General features: G+C 39.9%; 1 protein-coding gene across 4 annotated transcripts in view; it reads left to right on the plus strand.

Annotated features, from left to right (window-relative positions):
* The window catches only part of NAV3 (neuron navigator 3), an 837,665-nt gene that overhangs the window by 723,146 nt on the left and 92,419 nt on the right, over positions 1–22,100 (plus strand). For all 4 annotated transcript variants that reach the window (XM_079773450.1, XM_079773452.1, XM_079773453.1 and 1 more), the window contains 3 exons: positions 18,793–18,925; positions 19,576–19,846; positions 20,987–21,695. In XM_079773450.1, coding sequence (XP_079629576.1) covers positions 18,793–18,925; positions 19,576–19,846; positions 20,987–21,695 — 1,113 coding nt within the window. The remainder of the gene's footprint in view (positions 1–18,792; positions 18,926–19,575; positions 19,847–20,986; positions 21,696–22,100) is intronic.

The raw sequence follows: 22,100 nt of genomic DNA on the forward strand, positions 1-22,100 counted from the left end.
TGAAGGATGCATTGAAAACCCAGACCAGAGTCAGAAATATCATTTAGGAGATAGCAAAAGTCTATTTGGAAATGGTGAGATGATTAGTTAAGACATTGGCAACGGGGCTGGAGAGGTGCAAATGGAGGAAATATAGGTCAGATGGAGTTTGGTGACCAATTGACACAGATTGAGGTCATGCAAGATGGAGAAGTCTAGGTTTTTGTCTTAGGCAGTTGTTTCCATGAGAGTGCTCAGGATGGGCACCTACGATTGTACAGGTTCTATACTGTTCAAGTACACACAGCTGAATGACTGTGTAGCTGAAATCCAGACCACACTCTGTTTTCCAAGCCATGCTCCCAGGGAGCATGGAGCTATATGGAGGCGCTTGCTGAACAGGCTACGGACAGCTCTAGAGGTATCCCATATGGAATATAGAAAATGGAGTAGATTTGGTATAAACCCTAATAGTACAATTTACTAGAGGTCCAGTGCATGATTGAATCATGCACGTGTAGGGTCCCCTACACGATTTCGCTTTCGATCGCGGGGGAGCTGGGTGCCTGTCTGCTGGTGCACCAGGCCTTTCAGAAGCCTCCGGCTCGGCAGAGGCTTCTGAAAGGCCTGGTGCCGGAGCAGACAGGCACCCAGCTCCCCCGCTTTTGATGGTCCGCGGCGGGACGTGAGCTCGCTGCCCCAGAGGCCCCTTCTGTTCCGCAGCACAGCCATGGCGGCGCCGCTGGTGACGCGAGCTCAGCGTCCCGCTGGCCCAATCAACTACCCCAGCCACCCCGAGTCCCGCCCCCTGCACCTTCCGCTGGCCCAATCGTGGGTGTAGCGGAGTGGTGGTAATTTACATATTACCATTTTATTAGGTAGGATTATCTGATTCTAACATTTTAACTCAAATAAGCCCAATAAAAGTATTCCATATATCTTATTCTTTTTATTTATTGATTGATTTGAGAGAGAGAGGAAAAACATCCATTTGTTATTCCGCTTACGAATGCATTCATCGGTTGCTTCTTGTACATGTGCCCTGACCTGGGATCAAACCTGCAACCGTGGCACATTGGGATGATGCTCTAACCAACCGAGCTGCCTTGCCTGGGCAATATATCTCATTCTTGAAAGTGAGACAAGATAGTATTATGTTCACTATTAGGAGAAAAAATATGATTCTCAGGATGAATCAGCACCGTATGGGATATGCTCTGTCTGACTTCCCCCGGCTTATAGAATAAAACCCAGCACTTCTCTCCTGACAGGAAAAAAGGAATAACATCACAACCTGCATCCCAAACTGCCTAGAAAGGCGTTGTTTTTCTCCACGTCTTTACATCCTTCCTTTTGTCAGGCCCTTCTGTTTGCCGTCAGCAAATCCTGGGAAATCGATTTCTGCTCTAGTGATGTAAAATGCTCTCTGTTTGAGATGAAAGACTGCCCCATTCATCACAGTCTTTTTGGGGATATCACATCTTTTCCCCTGTTTATGTTCTGAGACTTTTACACTCCTGCAAATCTTCTAATTCTGGACAGTGATAGGACTCAATGACCTCTCTCTTGCCTGCTTCGGTTCTGCCCTGACTCTCTTTTTGGGTGTGCCCTGACTCCACTTTGCCTGTTTACTAACCACTAGGTGATTATTTTTTTTTTTTCAATCCTCACTGGGGGTTATTTTTCCATTTATTTTTTATTTTAGAGAGAGTGGAAGGGAGAGGGAAAGACAGAGAGAAACATTGATGTGAAACACATCGATTGGTTGCCTCCTGCATGCACCCTGACCAGGGCCCGGGCCGGGGAGGAGCCTGCAACTGAGGTACGTGCCCTTGACAGGAACCGAACCTGGGACCCTTCAGTCCACGGGCCAACTCTCTATCCACTGAGCCAAACCGGCTAGGGCTAGCTGATGTTTTAAGTGTCACTTTTTCTGAATCCTCACTTTATGCTGGGTGAGACACAAGATAATTCAGGTTATGGTCCAGAATTAGCAACAAAAATCTATGGACTAAATTCTTCATCTGGAAGAAACAAATAAAATAGCAGTTGCTAAGCAGGGCTCAGAAACAGAGACAAGGGTGTGGGAAGCAAGACAGTAGCCTGGGAACAGTTGGCAACATTTCAGATCTGCAGATAGTTTAGGCAAAACAGCAATGAGACTGCCTGGGAAATCTCAAGAAACTAAGACATGGCCAGGGTCGTGTCCTCACCTTATTCTTGCTTTTCAGGTTAATCCTTTCCCTGTTAAGATAATTCAAGAGTCATTCTTGAATTGTTTTCTTCTCTTCTATACTCATGCATGCAATACAAGGAGAGAGAAGTTGGCTGTTTGTGGTAGGGAATATAAATGATCATTTTGAAAGGGTGCCAGACAGGATCTGCTGCGAGTTTTCATTGTTACTGCTGCCATCTGTTCTTCAGTGTTGGGATGTGAATTCCCTGGCAAGCATCTCTCTAATTCTGCACTTTCACCGCCTTCTAGAGATACTCACTTGCTGAAGTGGCTTTTTAAAGAAATGTTCTTTACCAAGGCAATCTTCCAAATGTTTTAAAATGAAAGAATCCAGGGTGTTTTTTCATACAACATATTTTCTATATCTCTGATCAAAAATATTTCTCCATTGTTAATAATATTTTCTCTTAAAAATAAAAAAAATAAGTATTGCCTGTTCAGTGTTGTTCAGTGGTTGACCATTGACCCATGCACCAGGATGCCATGGTTCCATTCCCGTTCAGGGTACATGCCTGGGTTGCAGGCTCAATCCCCAGTAGGGGGCGTACAAGAGGCAGTGGATCAATGATTCTCTCTCATCATTGATGTTTCTATCTCTCTCTTCCTCTCCCTTCCTCTCTCAGAAATCAATTAAAAATATAGGTAAAAAAATATTTTATTCAATTCTTGTTGCATTAATGTATGCTATTTCAAGCAAGGTAACACAGAACAGATTTCATTTCAACCTTATTTGCAGTTAGGTTTATCTAACTGTTGAGCTCTTTTATTTTTCTATATAATGTTTCTCTTTTCACTGAACCTTGAAATTATAGTAATTTGGGTACTTTTATTCTTCTGAAAGAAATAGCTAATGTCAAAAATATTTCAAGTGATAAAGGTGGTTTTTTGAGAGAGAGACAATTTAGTTGAGAAGTAATACTTGTGATTGCTTTTTATTAAGTAAAAATGCCTATAATTAAATGCTCAGATATGAACAAAATAATTTGTGAATTCTCAAAAGTAAGAATTACACATTTTCTACATTAAAGTAGAAAATTTGTATCTCTATATCTTACTAATCTCTGTATTCTCAGTATCTGCCATAATGATACCATTCAATAAAGGTTTCATGTACTAATTATTGAGTAAAGCCAATAACTTCTATAATTTTGAGAAGTTTTTTAAAAGTTTTGAATTCTTAGTTAGATACATATTTTTAAATTGTAGTCTTCCTTTAAAAAACCCCCTCTAAACATCACTATAATAGAATAGCATGGTATTTCTGTAAATATTAACAAATTAGAGACCCAATGCACGGATCTGTGCACCGGTGGGGTCCCTCGGCCTGGCCTGAGCCCCCTTGCAATCCAGGACACCTTGGGGAATGTCTGAGAGCCGGTTTCGGCCTGATCCCCACAGGCCAGGCCAGGCCAAGGGACCCCACTGGTGCACGAACTCCTGGTGGTCAGTGCATCTCATAGCTACTGGTTGAATGGTTGCTTAGGCTTTTATATTTTTCTCTATATAAATACCTAAGCGACCGAATGACCAGTCTACCGGTCGCTATGATGCGCACTGACCACCAGGGGACAGATGCTCAACACACAGGATCGTGCTCCCTCCTGTCTGGATCGGGCCTGAGGGGATCATGCTGAAACCAACTATCTGACATCCTTCCATGGGTCCCGGATTGCGAGAGGGCGCAGGCCAAGCTGAAGAGGTCCCCCTGGTGCACGAATCTGTGCATCGAGCCTCTAGTATATAGATAGTCAGTGGAACAAATTTGATAATCATTTAAAAAACACTAATACTAATAATTAAGTGATACTAAGATTAGGATATATCACAAATTAAGATTTGATAAGTGAACCATAATAATTAATTTTAAAAAATATTAGCAGTAAATAGTCTCTAAGAAGTAACTAGTTCTTTGAAAAAAATGTTTCTGACTTTAACAATGGACTCTAAAAGAAGAAAAAATCAAATTACATATTAAATAATATATACACAGAATGGTATGTAAAAAAGGGAAATCAAATTATATATTAAAATTTCCTGGCAAAGATCAAAGGTTGATAGAAATGGTTAAAACATTTTTGAACCCTATAAAGACTAGAAGTCAAGAAATAGATTAGGAAAATAGTTGAAACAATTTTGATGTAAATATCTAATACAGATAAATTATTTAAACTCTTTTGTAAAATATTCAAAAGGCAGAGACAATTTATCCATTTATATAAAAGCCTAAGCAACCATTACAAGCAACCAACCAAAACAACCAGTCGCAATGACATGCACCGACCACCAGGGGGCATGCACTCAACACAGGAGTGCACTCACACAGCAGGAGTGTCGCTCAGCTGACTGACCTATCTTAGTGGCCCACCAGCTCGAGGGCAGCCACTCACTCCCTCAGTAGTCCTGCAGGTCTAATCTCTGGAGAACGGGCCAGGCTCTGATGGACCAGTGCCTCCGGTACAATCCCGACAGCACTGCTAGCCTCCTGGAAGTTGGCCTTAGGCACCTCAGCCGCTTCCCCTCCCTAAAAGCTCCGCAAGGAAGAAAGGATATAAAAGCAGCCACCAAGTGGCTCCCAGCAACCAGTGAGAACGTCAGCAGGATGGATCCGGATCCTGGGCCAGCAAGGACATCCCACAGCACACCCAAAGGGCCGATTGCGTCCTGCTCCCCCCACCCCCCTTGGGACCCCACCCATGCATGAATTCATGCAATGGGCCTCTAGTATAGATATAAAAATAGCTAATAAATCTATAGTAAGTTTAATCTTATTTATAATTTGATAAATGTAAATGAAAACTACAATGAGCACCAGTTTTACATTTCAAATTTTTATGTACTGAAAGAAAACATTACCTGAAAGCATCGGGTTTTTGTGTGATAGGCACTCTCCTATGGCTGGCAGGAGTATACAATGATGTGTTTCTTAATTGTTATGCAGCATCTGCAGTCTTTCAAATGTTTATATCCTGTGAATCACTATTTACTTTTCTAGGAATTTATCCTAAAAAATAATCATAAATGTAACCTAAATATTTATATACAAAGGTATTAGTTATAGTATTATTTATAACTAGTGACCTGGTGCATGGGTTCATGCACATTGAAAGGAAATTAATTAAAAGGTGGCCGGTGGGGTGGGACTGGGTGAGACGGGCTGGACACACACTGGAGCCACCCTCCCATGGTCCCTCCCTGGCTGGCCACACCTGGAGTGTCTGCGGAGTGAGTGGGGTCCCTCCAGCAGGTGGGGCCCCTCAGCCTGGTCTGTGGGGATCTGGCCAAAACTGGCTTTCCAACATCCCCCTGAGGGGTCTCGGAGTGCAACTCTGCAAAGTTGCTGCATTGAGCGTCTGCCCCCTGGTGGTCAGTGTGCATTATGCCTACCGGCCGGTCACTTAGCCTTTTATATATGTAGATAGTAAAAAAATTGTAAAATATTTCATATATCCTAAATCATAAATGAATAAATATAAAATAGTTCATATGAGATATTTATGTTAAAGAAATTTTAAGCACAATAAATCATTATAATGTAATATAAAGAATGAATAATGTACAAATATTTTAATCAGCAAGATCTCAACCAAGTAAATTTGCATATGTATGTATAATAGATACAGAAAATGACTAGACAGAAATCATCACAATGTTAATGGTGGCTCCTTCTGGGTGGGATTACAGATGGTTGACTTTGTTTCTTTTATATGTTTCTGAACTGCCTCGTTTTCAACAATGAGCATGCATTAGTTTTTAAATTAATATAAGATATGAAAGGACACCAAGTGGACCTTAATGAATCTTTGAGTTAACTTTCATGTGTCATAAGTATGTTCTCAGTTTATCACTAATAGAAAACTTTTAAATAAACTTGTACATATTTCAAACATATAGCAGCATCATTAAAATGAAATTGGAGTAAAATAGCAAACCACTAAGCACTGTTCCAGCAAAAAATAATTTTAATAAGATAATTTTATCTCCTGTGATTTTGTCTATAAAATAAAAACCAAAATAGATGTTTCTTATCTGCCTCAAATATTATTAAAACATAAAAATCTGCCTAAATTAATTTCAAGCTAGCATTATTTATCACACTTACTCAAATCTACCTAGGGCTTTCTTTCATAAAGAACAAGAGCTTTTTATTTTTTTTTATCTCACCCTATCTGATGCCACAATAGAATAACTATAAATCTTTATTATTTGTTTCCTAGAGGAAATAAAAGGGAATGAAAAGGTCAGTTCATAAAGTTTATTGATTATTCTTCTAACCCCAAACCTGCTGAATATTAATAGTAGTTTCTATAAATATTTCATGGATAAATATGTACCATTCTGTGCATACTAAAAATAATGATATGTAAAGACTTTAACCTTATGTTTGCATAAATTGACAGTTTATTAAGAGTTATACACTTAAACTGTGATACAGTAAACTCATTAATCTTCCCTTGATATAAGAAAATAATGATGGTGGGATGAAACATCTTTGACAGTTGAAGGAAATTATTTTTTTAACTGCAATAAAAACCACATATATTTTGTAAGTTGAAAGGAATATTTTTAACATAATGTTATTTTTAGCATATTGATATTTTATATACTTAGGTTCTTCCGATTTAAAAGTCTATCTTACTGCTTTGTTTATTTTTCTTGGTAATAGAATATTTTTCCAGGGAAATGCTGAATAAATTTTGTTGGAATATACTACATTGCTTTTATCAATGACCCTGAAAGTAATACATATTTTACACTTAGTGACTGCAATGCTCAAACTTGACAAGTAATGTATTGTTTGCTCATAAAAAAAAAAAAAAAAAGGTACTGAGTGGTTTTGTGCTTATTTAATATTGAGGAGAAAAATCATTGATTTAAAATATTGTTACCAAAGTGTAAAGCCTAGACAGTTGATTCACAGTATTATTTTTATTATTGCAAACTCACTGTGTATAAATAATACCTTAATAAATATCAATATATTCTTATGTTTATTATTTAAATTCCTTTAAACAATAGAAATGGTAAGTAAAGCTATTCTGGAATTGATAGGATTTTTAAGTGGTACCTACATTTTGTTAGGCAAATATTATCTTCCCTTAGAAACTAGGAGCTTATCCAGAAGTTTTTACAAAATGATCTCAGGTATCACTAAGGTTATTTAGTTTCTCTTTTTATAAAATAATTACTATTAGTCTTAAAAATATTTCGTAAAATTCTTAGAACTTATACTTTATCATATATTATTATGTTTGTCAATTTTTAGATAGGAAAAAATAGATTGTTTTCCTTGGTATGTCTATTTCATGAGAATTTTGACATTAGCATGCCAGTGAAAGTTTAGTTTATATCCACTTTTCTTCCAGCCTCTAGATATTTTGTTTCTGCTACCTCACCTATATCTTTAAAAATAAAATACCCATATTATAAAAGATATTTATGGAATAAATGGCAATCTCCAGTGGTTGAAGTGTCTGACAGTGCCATAATGCATCCAGCATAATATTCTGTATATTTGTTGAATGTCCATAGGTCTTAAGAAGTTACATTATCTACCATTATCTACATTATTTATCAATTAGAACAGGTGCATGAATTCATGCACAGGTGGGGTCCCTCCAGGTGGCCTGTGGGGATCAGACCCCAGCTCACAACCCCAGCCTCACAGCCCAGTAGCCCTGCCTAGCACCCTGCCTTGGCCTGGCACCGCCCTCTCACCTGCTCTACCATCCCACCTGTGGGGTGATTGGTTAGGGCCGGACACCCCACCCAGTTCCCTCAGCAATTGGGAGCCGGGTGGCAACCCCGTCACCCACTGTCACCTCTGGTCACTGTCTGCAGGGCGATCGATCAGGACCGGCCCCCCACCTGGTTCCCTCAGTGCCTGGGAACTGGGTGGCAGCCCCGCCCCCAGTCACAACCACTGGCCGCCATCTGTTGGGCAATCAGTGGGGCAATCGGGCCCCCATTGCACCCTCCTTGGCCTGGCGCTGCCCAATCACCTGCTCCACCATCCTGCTACGGTCCTGCTCTCATTGGGGCCCACTGGGGCTGGCAGTGCCTCCACTGCCACCCGCTTCCAGCACCCGCCATGTTCACACCTCCCCGTGGTGGTCAGCACACATTATAGTGAGCAGTCGAACGCCAGGTCACCCAGTAGAATGCCTGGTTGAACGACCGCCCGAGGGAACAATTTTCATATTAGGCTTTTATTATATAGGATGGCGTACTTCATTCCAGAATTTGCATTTAAATCATATATTTAAAATGTTGAATTTTTTTAACATTTTTTTTGTGTGTGTTCTTGAAGTTCTTAAATATGGAACCAGGGATAACTGAGCATTAATTTAGAATTCAGAGTGAGGGTGTGAAGGGGGAAGAGTTTAGGTTCAAAATCTGTCCAATAAATCAAAGTGATGTCTAGAGGATTGAGTCATAGGTAGGGGTGGCATCCAGGAATCTAAAGTATGGTTGGTGATATAGAGTCTGGCTAGGTGATTACTGCCAGCATTAAGAATTGCATGTATAGAGGAGAAACCAAGATGGCGGCATAGGTAAACTATACTGCTATATAGTTTACCTATACTGCTGCCTCACACAACAATTTCAAAACTGCAACTGGAAGACAGAGCAGACATCATCCAGAACCACCGGAAAGCTGGCTGAGTGGAAATTCTACAACTAGAAGGAAAGAGAAAAGGACACTGAGACTCAGAGGAGCTGTGGAGGACAGAGGTGCGGAGACCCACGCACGTAAAGGGCGGGCGGCTGAATACGCGGCTGGCTTACTCGCGGCACTTGGAGAGGGCGGGCAGCAAGCACACGGCTAGCTTTCTCTTTCAGGAGGGAAACAAAACCTCCCAACTGCACTGAAATTCAGTTCTGGGTGAGACTTTGGGTACCCAGACTTATTCAGGGAGATCTGGACTGTCTGGCAGCAGGCGAAACTCGAGAGCAGCCTTCTCTCAGAGTTGCGTGCAGTCATTGCCGTGGGACACTGAAAGACAGGGTCCTCTTAGGGCGGGGCTGATGGGAAACCAAGGCTGTCTGCTCCATCCTGAGACTACTCCCCATACAAGCTGAGCACTGAAGCTCTCCCAGCGGAGACACAGCTGATCCTCACAGCCAATTGGCCTGGAGGTCAACTCCCCCCAATGATACTAACAACAATCTAGGCTTAACTACAACAAGACTGCACACACAGACCACAAAGGGGCACACCAAGAGTGTCCACCTCAGGTAACTGGGGAGGCTGAGCCACTGGGCCCTGCTAGGACACCTAGCACACAAAGCCACTCCATCAACTCAGGGAAGCAGCTAAAATGCAGAGACAGAGAGGCAGGCCACAAATGAAGGAAATGGAGGAAACCAAGCGATTGGATATAGAGTTCAAAACCACGGTTATAAGGTTTTTCAAGAATTTCCTAGAAAAGGCTGATAAATTTAACGAGACCCTCGAGGATATGAAAAAGGATCAACTAGAAATTAAGCATACACTGACTGAAATAAAAAATATTATACAGAGTCCTAAAAGCAGACTAGAGGATCGCAAGAATCAAGTCAAAGATTTGTAATACAAAGAAGCAAAAAACACTCCTCTGGAAAAGCAAAAAGAATAAAGAATCCAAAAATATGAAGATAGTGTAAGGAGCCTCTGGGACAACTTCAAGCGTATCAACATCAGAATTATGGAGGTCCCAGAAGAAGAGAGAGAGCAAGATACTGAAAATCTATTTGAAGAAATAGTGACAGAAAACTTCCCCCACCTGGTGAAAGAAATAGACTTACAAGTCCAGGAAGCACACAGAACCCCAAACAAAAGGAATCCAAAGAGGACCACACCAAGACACATCATAATTAAAATGCCAAGAGCAAAAGACAAAGAGAGAATATTAAAAGCAGCAAGAGAAAAACAGTTAGTTACCCTCAAGGGAGCACCCATACGACTATCAGCTGATTTCTCAACAGAAACTATGCAGGCCAGACGGGAATGGCAAGAAATATTCAAAGTGATGAATAGCAAGAAACTACAACCAAGATTACTCTACCCAGCAAAGCTATCATTAAGAATTGAAGGTCAGATAAAGAGCTTCACAGATAAGAAAATGCTAAAGGAGTTTATCACCACCAAACCAAAATCATATGAAATGCTGAAAGGTATTCTTTAAGAAGAGGAAGAAGAAGAAGAAGATAAAGATAAAAATTATGAACAACAAATACGTATCTATCAACAAGTGAATCTAAAAACCAACGGAACAAAAATTCTAATGAACAGTATTAACTGGTGAAAATAATAGAATCAGGGGCATAGAAAGGGAGTGGACTGACAATTCTCAGGGGAAAAGGGGAGTGTGGGGGGGTGCAGGAAGAGACTGGACAAAAAGCGTACACTTATGGATGAAGACAGTGGGGGGGAGGTAAGGGCAGAGGGGGGGGTAGGAACCTGGTGAAGGGGAGCTATGGGGGAAAAAAGAGGAACAATTGTAATAATCTGAAAAATAAAGACTTATTAAATTTAAAATATATATATATATTTTTTAAAAAAAACTATTGGATTCTACTTTAAATATGAATATAGTATGGGCTGTGATTTATATCTTTAAAAAAAGCTGTTATTTTTTTCAAAGAAATAAAAATAGCACAGACTTCTCATATATATATATATATATATATATATATATATATATATATATATATATATATAAAGACTTGCATGTATATATCAAGGATCATAATGAATGAGGGATGAGATGCTGGAGGGGGAACATCATGCTGCTGGACCACTACTGGCATACCCGAAGAACTTGTTCCACAGTGTTCCAACAGCACTGGCCAAAGGACACTCAGATACTGACAAATCTTACAATGTCCATAGTTATGGTTTTTTAAATCACCATACAATATGTAATCAAAGCATTCAAAAAGATATGCAAGCATTGTTTATATGGCTTTTTTTACTTCAGCTTTTAATAAAGCAAGCTAACAAGAAAGTGTATTGTTAAAAGGTAGGACTAAGAAGGTGTTTTCATAGAAATCAGACATACTGTATGAAATATCGGAATTAGTTATTTATTAAAAGAAAATCTCTGTGTTTTGCATGTACATGTATAAGTAGGACAGTTGACCTGGCAATATGAACTATCAAAGAGGTTGATTAGCCCTGGCTGGTGTGGCTCAGTTTGTTGGGGGTCCTCTGTTCACTGAAAGGTTGCAAGATTGCTGGTTCGATTCCCAGTCAGGGCACATGCCAGGGTTGCAAGCTTGCTCCCTAGTAGGGGGCATGCAGGAGGCAGTCGATCCATGTTTCACTCTCACAAAGATGTTCTCTCTCTCTCTCTCTCTCTGTTCCTTACTCTTATTCTCTAAAAATAAAAAAATATATTTTTAAAAAAAAGAAGTTGATTAATACCTGCTATATGAAATGCTGCTACACCAAAATGTAGGAATGTGTTTAAAAAGTACCTACAAACAGCACTAGCATTTTCCTCTGAAATTAGTTTTAAATATGCAAATTTATTTAAACAATTATTTAGTCAATATTTCTGAATTCTTCATAAAGGAAAGAAGGAAGGAAGGAAGGAAGGAAGGAAGGAAGGAAGGAAGGAAGGAAGGAAGGAAGGAAGGAAGGAAGGAAAGCAGTTGAATATATAACACATTTATTTTCAGGCAGATCTTCTTCTAAGTATGCATGAGGGTCAAAGCTACAAATGCCCTACCAGATAAATAAAACAGATCCCTGGCCCCATTGAATTATTGAACATTAAGAATATAAATAGTAAAAGGTATGCCTTTTCTTACTATTCTTCTTAGAATTATTAGTCATCTAATGTAGACCCAAATTATAATTTGCCAAGTGAACTGACTTTTTTAAAAAAAATTTACATACAGGTGTTTTTTTTAATTATCCACAGATCTGAATTTTGACATACATATCAAGTCAAGTAACAGCCATCACAAATCTTCAACACTCCTAACCACTAGCAATTACTGATCTGTCCTATGTATTTATAGTTTTGCCTTTTCTAAAATGTCACATAAATGGAATGTATGTGAATGTTCTTAGTGGATTTATTCACAGTGTTTCAAGTGGGAAACAACCCAAAGAGTAAATACAAGATACTCAGACTTATAATTTATTGTCCTAGATTGTTGAGAAAAATTTATCAGAGTTATAGATCTGTAATTTGGAAGAGATAAAAAGAGCCCTTTTATAAGGCATATAGTCAAGAATTCTTAGCACATCTTAATAAAATTAAAAATGAAAAGATGGAAAAATATATTGATGATATATCAGACCTACTACTCAGAGCTAATTATGCGAGTAAATTTTCTCTTTTTTTCTTCAGTAAAAACCTATGTTCTATGAGGTTTTTTCAAATTAATTAAATGTGCCATAATAAATAAGATTAATTAATTAATTGCATCCTGGCTAGGAAGAATTCTGGTATCTGAAAAATCAAAGATGAATGTCAAAATCACAAAACTTTCAGATTAGGAGAATAATGTTGTCATCAACTAAAATTAGCTCCTTTAGGATTACTTAACAAAGAAATATGTTGAACAATTTTTTTTCTCAAAATCTACATTTATTGGATACAATCCAATTTGTAGACATTACTAGCTATAAGCAGCATTTTCAGAATTAAAACTTTCATTCATTTAATAAACATCTACTAGTCATCTATTCAATAGTAGATACCATGTTATATGCTAGAATTGTAAAGATAAATAAAACACGGTCCCTGACTTCAGGTAATTCAAAATATGACCAATAAAGATAGAAAAGTACACACACAAATGGTTATAACAGATGTTTATGCTACAATAGAGTGATTAACATAGATTTTATCTGATCACTCTACAGTGTCCCTATCATGAAGAAATTCTTTAACTTTAAAATAAGTTATGGTAGCTCTGCCCTGCCATACATTTAACATTCACCTCTACTACAGTGCCTTTATCCTATATAATAAAAGGCTAATATGCAAATTGACCAAACAGCAGAATGACTGATCGCTATGATGTGCACTGTCCACCAGGGTCAGATGCTCAATGCAGGAGCTGCCCCCTGGTGGCCAGTGCGCTCCCACAGGGGGAGCACTGCTCAGCCAGAAGCTGGGCTCAAGGCTGGCAAGCACAGCAGCTGTGGCGGGAGCCTCTCCTGCCTCTGCAGCAGCGCTAAGGATGCCCAATAGCCATCAGTCGGACATCCCCCAAGGGCTCCTGGACTGCGAGAGGGTGCAGGCTGGGCTGAGAGACCACCCCACCCCACCCCCGCGCGAGTGCACGAATTTCGCGCACTGGGCCTCTAGTATTATAATCATTTGTTTAAATTTTTGTGCTCCACAGTAAACACTGAGTTCTTCAAGAAGAGGTATAATTTATTCATCACTTAATGAATAAAAGAATATACTTGCTAATAAGCTTTTTTTGGAAGGAGAGACAAGCAAGAGCAGTCAAGATGGTTATGTTACCTATAGCTGAGATAGATTTTCAAGGGTTAGGGACAACTTAAGAACAGAGCTAAGCAAGCGAAGAAAGGTATTCACACTAATATTGCCTGGGAGAAGAGTTAACAAGAAATGTAAGTAAATGAGAAGGAAAATAATTTTTAACAACAAATTATATAATTGAGGCAGAGTGAATTTGAGATGTTGACAGGACAACCTTGAGAAACTTCTAGTAGAAATGTTGACCCTGTAGCCAGGAGAGAAGTCTGGCTTAGAGATGTGAATGAGTGCCATGATTGTGGAAGTGATATCAAAGTTGGGGAAGACTAGGAAATTTCCAAGGAAGAATGTCTAAAGTGAATTAAGATTAAGTTCTGAATATTGGGAAATTCAGAGGAATCCCAACAAAAAGGACACTGAGGACTCCAGGGAAGTTTACAGGGAGCCTCTAGGCTCTGCATTGATATATTTTAAGAGAGAAGGGGTGAGAAGCTGGCAGGCAGGGGAGCATGGTACTAAGCAAGCTCTGAGACATAATTCCTGGATTCACATTTCAGCTCCATCATGGGATCGTGAGCATGTCATTTAACCTAACGGAACCTCTTTTATTCTAATGACTGTCTCATAGATTTGTTAGAGGATTAGATAATATCATAAGAGTAGAACAATAATAAGCATTCAATTCATGGATGTCATTGACCATTGTGAAAATAATTTCAGTAAAGTATTAGGAGAAAGATCTTGGAATCCAGAGGAAAAGAGAGAAATAACACAATGCCTTTGGAATTTGAAAAAAAAAAATTACTTTTGGAATAAACAAAATTTCTAAGGAGCCCTGAGAAATCACCTGAAGTTAGATAACTCAAACCTATATGCATTCAGTCATTATAATTAGTTTTTATATATAATAAAATATATAAAAATATTATTATAGTATAGTAATATAATATAATATAATATAATATCTAATAAAGAGGCAATGTGCTAATTGACTGCCCTGCCCTCAAAGATGGCAGTACCAACACCAATAAGGAGGGAATATGCTAATTGACTGCCATGCCCTCAAAGATGGCAGCACCCACAGCCACAAGATGGTGACGCCCAGTCGGCTCAGCCCCACCGGGGCGGCAGGCGTGCAGCAAGGCCGGGCCCGCCCCCAGGTGGGTCTGGCAGCTTCGCCTGCCTGCCTCCAGAGTCACCCAGTCCCTTCAGCCCCCTAGCCACCCAGGGCTGACCCAAGGCGCAGGTAAGCCTCGGATGATGGCTGCCCAGCAGCCCAGAGCCGGCTTGAGGCACAGGCAAGCCTTGGATGGCGGCTGCCCAGCCTTCCAGGGCCACCTGAGGCTCAGGTAACCAGGGCTGGCCAAGGCTTCCACTGCCAGCAGTGGCAGCAGCAGAGGTGTGATGGGGACATTGCTTTCCCCTGATTGCTGGGTCACCTCCCGCCCCTGAGGGCTCCCAGACTGTGAGAGGGGGAAGGCCAGGCTGAGGGACCCCCCAACCTCCAGTGCATGAATTTTCATGCACTGGGCCTCTAGTATTATAATAAAATATTATTATATTAGTCATTATAATTAGTTGACTTTCTTGTTATTCTTCACAATGAGAATGAAGAAAATATATATTTAATTAATATAAAATCAGGACAGATATGGAAGAATATATGGTGGCAAGAACTACAATATGCTACTAGTTAGACTAACATTTTTGTGATCCTTTTCCTCCAGTATCTTTGGGTACTGGACCATTTGATACAAAGCTCAGTGGAGTAAAATATATAAGAAGACTTAACAATAGATAATAGAATGTATCTATAAATATATATGACAATTAGGAATGAGTAGATTTTTAGAGTACTCAGAGTATAGAAACGAGATGGTGGTCCAAAAATTAGATTGTAGAATTTGAGTCTTAGAGGTATAGCAGATTGAGGAGATGGAAAAATGTAAGGTATTATAAAATGCCCACGTAAGTGATACATTTGCTTCCTACACAAAGTCAGAATATCAAGTTTAAGTGAATATACCAGCTAAGCACCTCTATTTATATCATTTTAACCACAAAGGTATTGTGTTCACGTGAAACTTTAAGTGGTTTTAAAGTAGGACATATGTGATGGTTGTGATTCCAATAAGAATTGTTACATTTAACTTTATAACCACTGATGCTAGGATTTAAATTGATAGAAGCTATTGTTAGAAATATTGATGTCTTTCTCCTTACCAGAGAAATAATCACTTTAAAAATACTCATTATAAAATTTACCTTTTTGTTTAATTTTATTATTTGAATGCAGGATATATTGTGTGCTAGGCATTCCTTTAAAATTCACTTCATATAAATGTGAGATATTACCTCCATAATTGCTTTTTTCTTAATCTCTATGAAACAGAAGACTTTTATTCAACATTTAGGTGTTAGTTATTGACTTAAATAATAGAAATTCAAAGAAAAATTACACATTCTCTATGCTTATAAGAATCAGAGGCTAATGGTCCATTTAAACCTGTTTTATTGATTTATTAAACAATGGGCCAAATCCAGTCCTATAAGACTGTACATGGTATTACAGCAGGGCAGAGGAGAGCTAACTAATCCATCCTGACAGCAGAGAGCAAAGAGGCTTCCTGGAAGAGGTCTTATAAAGGTAAGGATCACTTGGTCAGATAGGCAAGGGGTAGTTCAAGCAATAGCAGAGGTTGGAAATAACATAATGGTGATGGGAACTGAATGTGGTTCTAAGTCAAAGTCCAGAAAGTGAGGCAGGGCATGTGAAATGTTGACACTGAAGATGTGGCCAAGAGCCATATAGTGAACAGCCTTGATATCTTTTTAAGAAGCCTGAACTGTGCTTTAAACTAGTGATTATTAAAATGTGTATATTTATATTTGTATAACTTATATGTATGCATTACTGTGATAAGATAGTTTATGTATATATAACATATACAGGTATCTATATATATAAAAGTCTAAGTGACTGACCGACCAAAGGACCGGTCAACTGGTTGCTATGACGTGCACTGACCACCAGGGGGCAGACGCTGCCCCCTGGTGGTCAGTGTGCTCCCACAGACAACCTCCCATGGCCAGCCAACTTCCCGTGGTCCCTCCCCGGCCTGCTGCACCCCATAGCCCCTATAGGGACTGGGTGAGATGACCCCAGTGGGCCTCAATCCATTGGCCAGGCCAAGGGGCCCCACCTGTGTACAAATTTGTTCACCGGGCTTCTAGTAAAAAAATATAAAGGATATAGTAAAGAAGAAGAATAAATTTTGAATTATGAATGTATTGATTGAGATTCTTATGTGCAAACTGCAGAATCTACTTTGGCTAATTTAAGGAATCATAGGATATTACAAGGCTCTCTGGATTTTTGGTATGATTGGAGAACCAGGCTCTTTGCAGGCTCTTAACCAACCATAGCCACAGGGCATCACCACTTTCTCCAGTGGGTACCGCTGACACTTGGCCAGATATCTGCCACTGCTGATGGAGAATTGAGCAACTCTGCTGCTATGTTTCCCAGAAGATTGTTTTTCACATTTGTGACTCTGTGGGTACATATGATAGACAAGCCCTGTGTTACATGCTATATCTGTCTATCAGGCAAAATAGAATTGTGAGTGTTTTTGTAGCCTACCTTGGGAAGGTAAGACTCATAATATGGGAAATTATCAAAATGAGGTATAGTGAGAGTATTCAAAAGATTTGAACAGCCACACATGACAGATATTTACGACAATAATACAAAATACCTCTTTGCTCTCAGGAAAAATACAGTTGTTACTGATAATAATCTAATTTATAAATGCCTTTGGTAATCATGATACTTTATGCTATCAGTACCTAATATCTCAATCCAAATACACACCTAGGGAGGGATCACATTAACAATATTTGCTATAAATTCAAATTCTCTTCTTGACAATACCATTTTTAGTTGTTTTCATATGTTATATGAATGCATCACTATTATTTTGAATTTATGTGACTCCTCAAGCACACATATAGATATTCTCTTCAACGTGTGGATTATTTGTAGGAGGTCTTTTAAAAAGCCCCTTATCCATTTTGTGAAACTTAGCTTTGCCTCTGTCTGATATCCGTATCCAGTGTGCATGCGTTCATTTAATGGAGCACAGGTAAGCAGCAGCACGGCCTCACAGCAGACTAAGGACCAACCAATAAACGATAGAACTGTGCTCTCCCCCTTTGCTCTCTGGAGCCCCATTCTCCTTCAGGTGACCCTGCTGAATCCTTACTTCTGCATCATATGACACATTGACTAGGTGACAGGGCCCATGTTAGCCCATTTTACTCATTCTTCTTTGGATAAAAACCAAATATATTCAGAATTTCAGGATTTTTTTTTTTAATACCTCAGTGGATTTCTCGTGTGTCCCACGGGGCCGGTGCATTCCACTTGAGAATCTACTGCTTTGGGAAAGAGAACTCTTTGAAGAGTGTTAGGGACGAGAGTGGCATGGCCAGATGTGAACTTTTGACCATTGGCCCAACTTCAGCTGGTGAAGTTGTATTAAGAAAGACCAAAGTCAAGAAGGCCAGACTGTACTGGCCAGATACTGTGAGGTATGACAAGAGGGGTGCTATGATAGAATGAATCTCAGTGTTCAAGATTTGGTGAATGATTGGAAGTAGTTACTAAGGTAGGACAAAGAATGAAGGATGACTTAATGGTTTCTGACTTAAGCACAGTTTTGTTTTGTTTTGTTTTTATTTAGAATAAAGTGTGAATTCTTAGGTGCTATTTGACTCCTGATTACTGTTTCCAGAGGGAAAGGGAGGGGGACGCATGGGTAATGTTATTCTTTCCTGATATTATATAATGTTTGTATCAGGGTTTCCAGTCAGTCTATATATATTCCCCCGGAACCTGGCTCTGCTCTAGACACTGATTCTTTGCAAATACCAGATAAGGTTATTCTCAGGTCTGCATTCAATTCTTATTAATATTATTTTCTAAAAATGGACAGTGAATAATTTTTCATCATAAGATTAAAAGAAAGGATTGTCTTCTGAAAGCACAATTAGGGTCACATGGAAATGAGGTGACTAGCATTGTGCAACCCGTGTGGAGTTCACTGCTGCTGCATGTCTTGCCTTTAGCTGGGATGACAGCAGTTCGGTGAGCAGTGGTCTGAGCGACACCCTCGATAACATCAGCACCGATGACTTGAACACCGCGTCCTCAGTCAGCTCTTATTCCAACATCACTCTCCCTTCCAGGAAGAACACTCAGGTGAGAATCACCTGCTTTCCTTTTCCAGTGCTTCTGCCAGATTTTACCCCAAATTATTATATATTAGAACTAAATTTAGCATAATCTCTTAATCTGAAATAATTGCATAAACTGAAGCAGCTTGTGTGTATATATATTTTCTATGGGTTAAAATCTAACCCAGGAAGATGTATGATGCCATATCTCTCTTAGTATTGATATAATTGTTTAAAATATAAAAAATATTTTAATACTCTGAATTTGAGTAGTTCTTGATTAATATTATATTTATCTCTGAAATAAGTTACTGGATCTCTTGAGGATGGTAAATCAAGAATGGATATTAGGTAATTAAGTTTGATCTTGTCTTACCTTTTCTTGTTAGATTTGCCATAGAAAAAATTACCTCTTCTCTAAAGTGTTTAATTAGGGTTTTCTGCACATATATTTATGCTGACATTCTCTAATATGTACAAGTGAGAATTCTGTGGCTAAAATTAGTGAAACGTAAATGAAAACAGAAAGAAATGGAGGACGTTTTGGAATTCTTTTGAAATATAAATCAGTACTTTTTTTTTTTTTAACCAGTTAACAGAATATAAATTTCAGTGCCTGATTCACACTTTATAGATTTTTCTGCACAAAGTTTTTCTGTCATGTTTTCTTCATAGCTGAAGACAGATTCGGAGAAACGTCCCACCACCGAAGAGCCGTGGGATGGCACTGAGGAGCTGAAGAAAGCAGAAGAGGACTTCGACAGCCCGGCGGATGGCGGTGGCAAGTGGAAGGGTGCTTCCTCGGGCCTCCCCGAAGACCCTGAGAAGGCAGGGCAGAAAGCCGCCCTGGCTGTTTCCCAGACAGGTTCCTGGAGAAGGGGCATGTCTGCCCAGGGAGGGGCGCCGTCTAGGCAGAAAGCTGGAACAAGTGCTCTCAAGACCCCTGGTAGGCTTGTCAACGGGCAGCTGCTCTGCACAAGTGTTTCAATGGATTGTTTCCATTTAATCTTTGTCCTCTTTAATAATAGCTTTCCTTTTATTAAATCAGTCTTCCACATATCTATAACAATCTAAGCATTCTCTAGAAATCACTGTCATAATTTCGAGTTATTGAGTATCTTTATTTTGTCACAGCCACTTCTCATCATGTGGTAGTAAAATAAGGCTATTTTTTTTTAAAGTAATATGTGTTTTCTTTTAATATATTTTATTGATTTTTTACAGAGAGGAAAGGAGAGGGACAGAGAGCTAGAAATATCGATGAGAGAGAACCATCGACCAGCTGCCTCCTGCACACCCCCTACCGGGGATGTGCCCGCAACCAAGGTACATGTCCTTGACCGGAATCGAACCTGGGACCTTTCAGTCTGCAGACCGATGCTCTATCCACTGAGCCAAACCGGTTCCGGCAAATAAGGCTATTTTTTTAAAAAAAGAAGATTGCTTTCATTCTGACTGCCTTGTGAAAGTTCAGAATAGTTATGTCAATGCCTCAAAGTTTCACCTCCAACTCTGAGAGACAAGATCAACCACTTTAATCTAACGGGTTAGAATGCTGGGGATTTGGAATATCTTTATGAAAGAATTCTTTGAAACTGTAGCATCCTTTTTTTTTTCCCCTAAGACTCTCTCCCTACTTTTTAAACGGTGCCTAATTTTAAATAGTGCCACCTGAAGTACTGACGTAACAGGGCACTCCAAATGTAATCATCTCACGGATATTCAAATGAACTCTTTTTCTAGTACTTAACTTGATTGGATGAAGTGCTATCCGTATAAAGGAAGAGTTGCAAGATATACAGCAATAATAAATAGCATAATTACGTGTTTTCAATTATTTCCCTGATCTCTCACCACATTTGTCTAATAGCCCTATTTTTGCAGCTTTTTACACAATATATTAGAGTGTATGCCTATTTAGATCTAATATATATATATATATATATATATATATATATATATATATATATATCTAGGAACTGAAATCATATAAAGCTGTATTCACCTTTCACAGATTCTTGAAAGAAATATCATTATGAAATCATAATGTGCAGGCCAATAAGTGTGTGTCTTTCTCATTAACTAGGGAAAACCGATGATACCAAAGCTTCTGAGAAAGGGAAGACTCCCCTGAAAGGATCCTCGCTGCAGAGGTCCCCTTCAGATGCAGGGAAGAGCAGCGGGGATGAGGGGAAAAAGCCCCCCTCGGGCATCGCAAGGTCAACTGCCACGGGGTCTTTCGGGTTTAAGAAGCCCAGCGGAGTAGGGTCATCCCCCGTGATCACGAGCAGCGGAGCCACCATCACCAGTGGATCGGCCACGCTGGGTAAAATCCCCAAATCCGCTGCCATTGGTGGGAAGGCAAATGCCGGGAGAAAAACCAGTTTGGACGGCTCCCAGAATCAGGACGACGTGGTGTTGCACGCCAGCTCCAAGGCCTCGCTGCAGTACCGCAGCCTGCCCCGCCCCTCCAAGTCCAGCGCCAGCGGCATCCCCGGCCGAGGCGGCCACAGGTCCAGCACCAGCAGCATCGACTCCAACGTCAGCAGCAAGTCAGCCGGTGCCACCACCTCCAAACTGAGAGAGCCCACTAAGATTGGGTCAGGGCGCTCCAGTCCAGTCACGGTCAACCAGACAGACAAGGAAAAGGAGAAAGTGGCCGTCTCAGATTCAGAGAGCGTTTCTTTGTCAGGTTCCCCCAAATCCAGCCCCACCTCTGCCAGTGCCTGTGGGACACAAGGGCTCAGGCAGCCAGGATCCAAGTACCCTGACATTGCCTCACCTACGTTCCGAAGGTAAGAATGGGTCACATGATGACATGAGGCTGGGGAAATGCAAAACGACATATACATAGATACAAGTGTATTCTGAGACGCATATATCTTAGATTCTTTTCTTCCATTTTGAGTACAATGAGGTTTAAGAAACTGATCATATAAATAGCACAAAAGTGGTGCTCATTTTGAGAAATGCTCAAACTTTCCAGTTTTATTATTATTGTAATACTAGAGGTTGGGGGGCGGCGGGGGGCGGCGGGGGGCGGCCAGGGGGAGGAGCCACCCCCTGGTCGAACTCCTGGTTGAACTCCAGGTCAAGGGGACAATTTTCATATTAGCCTTTTATTATATAGGATTAGCAACACAAACAGCATTTATAAGAGACTTAAATGCACATAGCAATACCTAGGGAAAGTGAAAAGA

This window comes from Cnephaeus nilssonii (assembly GCF_951640355.1).
Source record: "Cnephaeus nilssonii genome assembly, chromosome: 6".
Classification (NCBI taxonomy): Eukaryota; Metazoa; Chordata; class Mammalia; order Chiroptera; family Vespertilionidae; genus Cnephaeus; species Cnephaeus nilssonii.